General features: G+C 53.1%; 1 protein-coding gene across 1 annotated transcript; it reads right to left on the reverse strand.

The window, feature by feature from the left end:
* Window positions 1–1,080: 1,080 nt before the first annotated feature.
* On the reverse strand, window positions 1,081–1,857 carry LOC121776750. The gene has a single exon (XM_042173919.1). It carries the CDS (start codon window positions 1,855–1,857, stop codon window positions 1,081–1,083), a length of 777 nt encoding a protein of 258 aa, XP_042029853.1.
* Window positions 1,858–3,317: the final 1,460 nt, after the last annotated feature.

Genomic DNA, 3,317 nt, shown 5'->3' on the forward strand with positions numbered 1-3,317 from the left:
CGGCGACACACTGGGTCGAATGAAGCCCAGGTCTAGTAGTTCCTGTAATTGCATTTTGAGTTCCTCTAACTCCCTTGGTGCCATTCTGTAAGGCGCCTTTGATATTGGAGCTGATCCTTGTTCCAGATCGATGCTGAACTCCAATTGCCTGTTTGGTGGCAAGCCTGGTAGCTTTTCTGGGAATACATCAGGATATTCTCGTACTATTGTCACGTCCTCAATTTTCTTGTCCTTTTTCTCTTCTTCGTTCAAAAAGACGAGGTATGCAGGACATCCTTTCCTCATCATGGTTGTTGCTTGTAGGGCAGAAATAATCGATTTTCGTTTCCTCATGGAGATCCCATGAAACATTACGGGTTCTGTCCCAGGGTATTGTAGCGCTATCTGTCTCTCCTTACAACGGATTGTGGCGTAGTTCTCGGCTAACCAATCCATTCCTAGTATAATGTCGACGCTCCACATCAACATCACATGTAAGTTATGAGCTACTAGGTTCAGGTTTCCCATGGAAAATTTTATGTTTGAGCACGTTCGTGTGATATCTATCAGGCCTCCTACGGGTGAGGACACCCTCATACTATGTTCCATCACATCCGTAGGCAAGTTCAAAGTATCCACACAAGATGTTGATATAAAGGAGTGTGATGCACCGGTATCAAACAAAAGGGCGATTGGTACGTTGAGGAGAGTTCCCATACCTGCCAAATTGCCTTGCTCCCGTTTCCCTTCCTCGGCCCTGGCCTGCTTCTGCTGCAGTGCGAAGGCTCTTGCCTGTGGGGGAAGTCTCGGGCGTAGCTGTCGCTGAGGACGTGGTGCAGGGAGCATCGCATTCTCTCTCCTTGGTTCAACCTGGAGTGCCCGCAGTTGCGGACGCTGTCCTCCCATTCCAGTCGCCTTGCTCGGGCAGTTTCTGGCAAAATGTCCCTTCTGCCCGCAGTGGAAACATCCACCAGTCCCGGCCTTACACTCGCCGTCATGTCTCTTCGAGCATCTCGCACATAGAGGTGCCTGGGCTCCGCGCTCCGCAGCTGGAGTCGGGGCAGTTTGGTACCAACGGTTCTGCTGTGGCTTAGGGGCAAACTATGGTTTCTTAGCATCAGTCGGGACTCGGTCTCCTTCCCATTTCCTCTTTTCTCGAGGGAACCGCTGCTGTGGCGGCGGTGGAGCAGTGGTGACATGTGTCGTCGGCCTCTCTTTGGGCATAGCTGCCTCAATGTCCAGGGCCCGGCCCAATGACTCGACATAAGACAGACCTCCATGACTGGCCAGAGCCATTCTTATTTCCGATCTCAGGCCAGTACAAAACTTTTCGGCCATTTTCTCGTCCGTGTCTACTAGTTCAGGCGCATAGCGTGACATGTCACAGAACAACCTATCGTACTCGGTCACTGTCATCTTTCCCTGTTTCAAACTGTAAAACTCCACCTCTTTGGCCTTGCGGTAGCTCTTGGGGATGTACTTGCCGTACAGCTCATTCTTAAACTCCTCCCAGGTCAGGTGCTCCAACTGTTCACGAGTCATAACTTTTCGCCTGGCTTCCCACCAGAAGTCGGCGGACTCCACCAGCTGAAACTTCACACATGAGAGTCGCTCTCTGTCGGTGCACCGAAGAAAATCAAAGATGCGCTCGATCGCACGCACCCAGGTCTCTGCTGCAGCAGGGTTCCCCAGACCATTGAACACAGGTGGGTTCTGTTTGAGAAATGTTTCTTCCACTCGCCTCTCCGGCACTGCAGGAGGCGGTGGTGGAGGAGGTGGCGGTTGTGCTCCTGCTCCCCCAGCCTGGTCTCTCCTAGGTACCTGCTCTGGTACTTGCGCGTACCTTCTCGGCCTGCCTGCTTGTCTTCTGGGAGGCATTCTGTTTATAACACGATATCAGTACTAGTTATTCACTTTCATCAATACAGAGTTTATACTTCCTTAGGATTCGTTTCACAACCCATGCATTCATTTTCATGCATATGTTTAACAAAATCAAATAGGAGTCATAAAGTGGTACATCATATGCATTCATCATAAAGTGGGCAAATTGCCTCTCACGAGGTCTTAATATCTTTTACATATGACATCACTGCAGTTCTTACAAAAGAAAGGGAAACTAATCTACTAAGCTAGCACGGCTATGTCCCGCCTGACCGACCCCTACTCCAAGTCACTGTCGATCCACATCGGGTCGTCGTGGCTCGTCCCAGGGAGGGGCATCTCTATAGGTGACCATACCTCCTCCTCGCCCTCGGAGGCGACGACCGGCTGCGGGATCTCTGGGGCCATGCAAGGCGCCACTGGTACGTCGAGGTCGAAGACGAGATCCTTGTCCACATGCTTGGCGTAGTAGTATAGCCCCTTGTAGAACGCCTCATCTATTGGGTGGAGGGGCTGCTCCAACTCCTCGGGAAATGGCTCCTTGGGTGGTGGAGGAATCTCTGGTGGTGGCTCGAGGGGCTGTGGAGGGTTGACCCCCACTATCTGGTCCGTGAGACTGCCAATCTGCGGCTCCTCGTCATCATCATCGTCCCCTACTATGTCCTCCTCGGGATCCTCCTCCTCGGGATCCTCCTCCTCTGGATCCTCCTCCTCTGGATCCTCCTCACTCTCTCCACCCCCGATACCGCTCTCTAACTGCTCAACCTCGTCGCTGGACCCCGACACATCTCCCATCTCTGCCCTACCTCTGCGACGGCCGGGAGCTCGGGACGACTGTCCCTCCTCGAACACTCCGTCTGCCGCCCGCATCAGGGCCAAAGGTGGCAGGCTACGGAACCGCTCACTCCCCGGGGCCTGCATGTCTGGCGGGGGCCCGTTCCCAAAGTGGAAACACCCTGCCGAGACTGCACTCAAGAAGCCCGGCATGTCTCCTATCGGCTCATAGGTCGGAGGCCGCGAAGAAGTGTACAACTGGGCTGTGGTTGCCATCCACCCCTGCCACTCCGGTGGGAACAACTCCACCAGTCTCACGATGCCCTCGTAGGGTTTCACCCCATGCCAATTCGCCTCCTCCCATAGCTTACCATAATGGGCGACGAATTCGGCGAGAGTGTCCCCGTGGCAACGCCGGTACGTCCTGTAGTAACGTACCACCGCATCTGGATCAGCACCTGTCCGGAGTGGGCGTCGGTGGGTAAAACGCTGTCGTGCCATCTCTACATAAAAGAAGAAAAGCCCTCAAAACGGCTCGTAACCGAAAGTATGCATATACAAGTATGCGAAAAGCTGTAAAAGATGGTATGAACTGAGTCGTTGTCTCTCGAAGAGGTCGTACTAGGTTTGTCTGTGGCTATGTCTCATAACCGGCTGGTATACACACATATCTATATATG

This window comes from Salvia splendens, chromosome 18 (assembly GCF_004379255.2).
Source record: "Salvia splendens isolate huo1 chromosome 18, SspV2, whole genome shotgun sequence".
Taxonomy (NCBI): Eukaryota; Viridiplantae; Streptophyta; class Magnoliopsida; order Lamiales; family Lamiaceae; genus Salvia; species Salvia splendens.

Bases quoted from the DNA above. Each gene is read 5' to 3' on its own strand.
- LOC121776750 (XM_042173919.1), bottom strand. From the start codon at position 1,857: ATGCCTCCCAGAAGACAAGCAGGCAGGCCGAGAAGGTACGCGCAAGTA.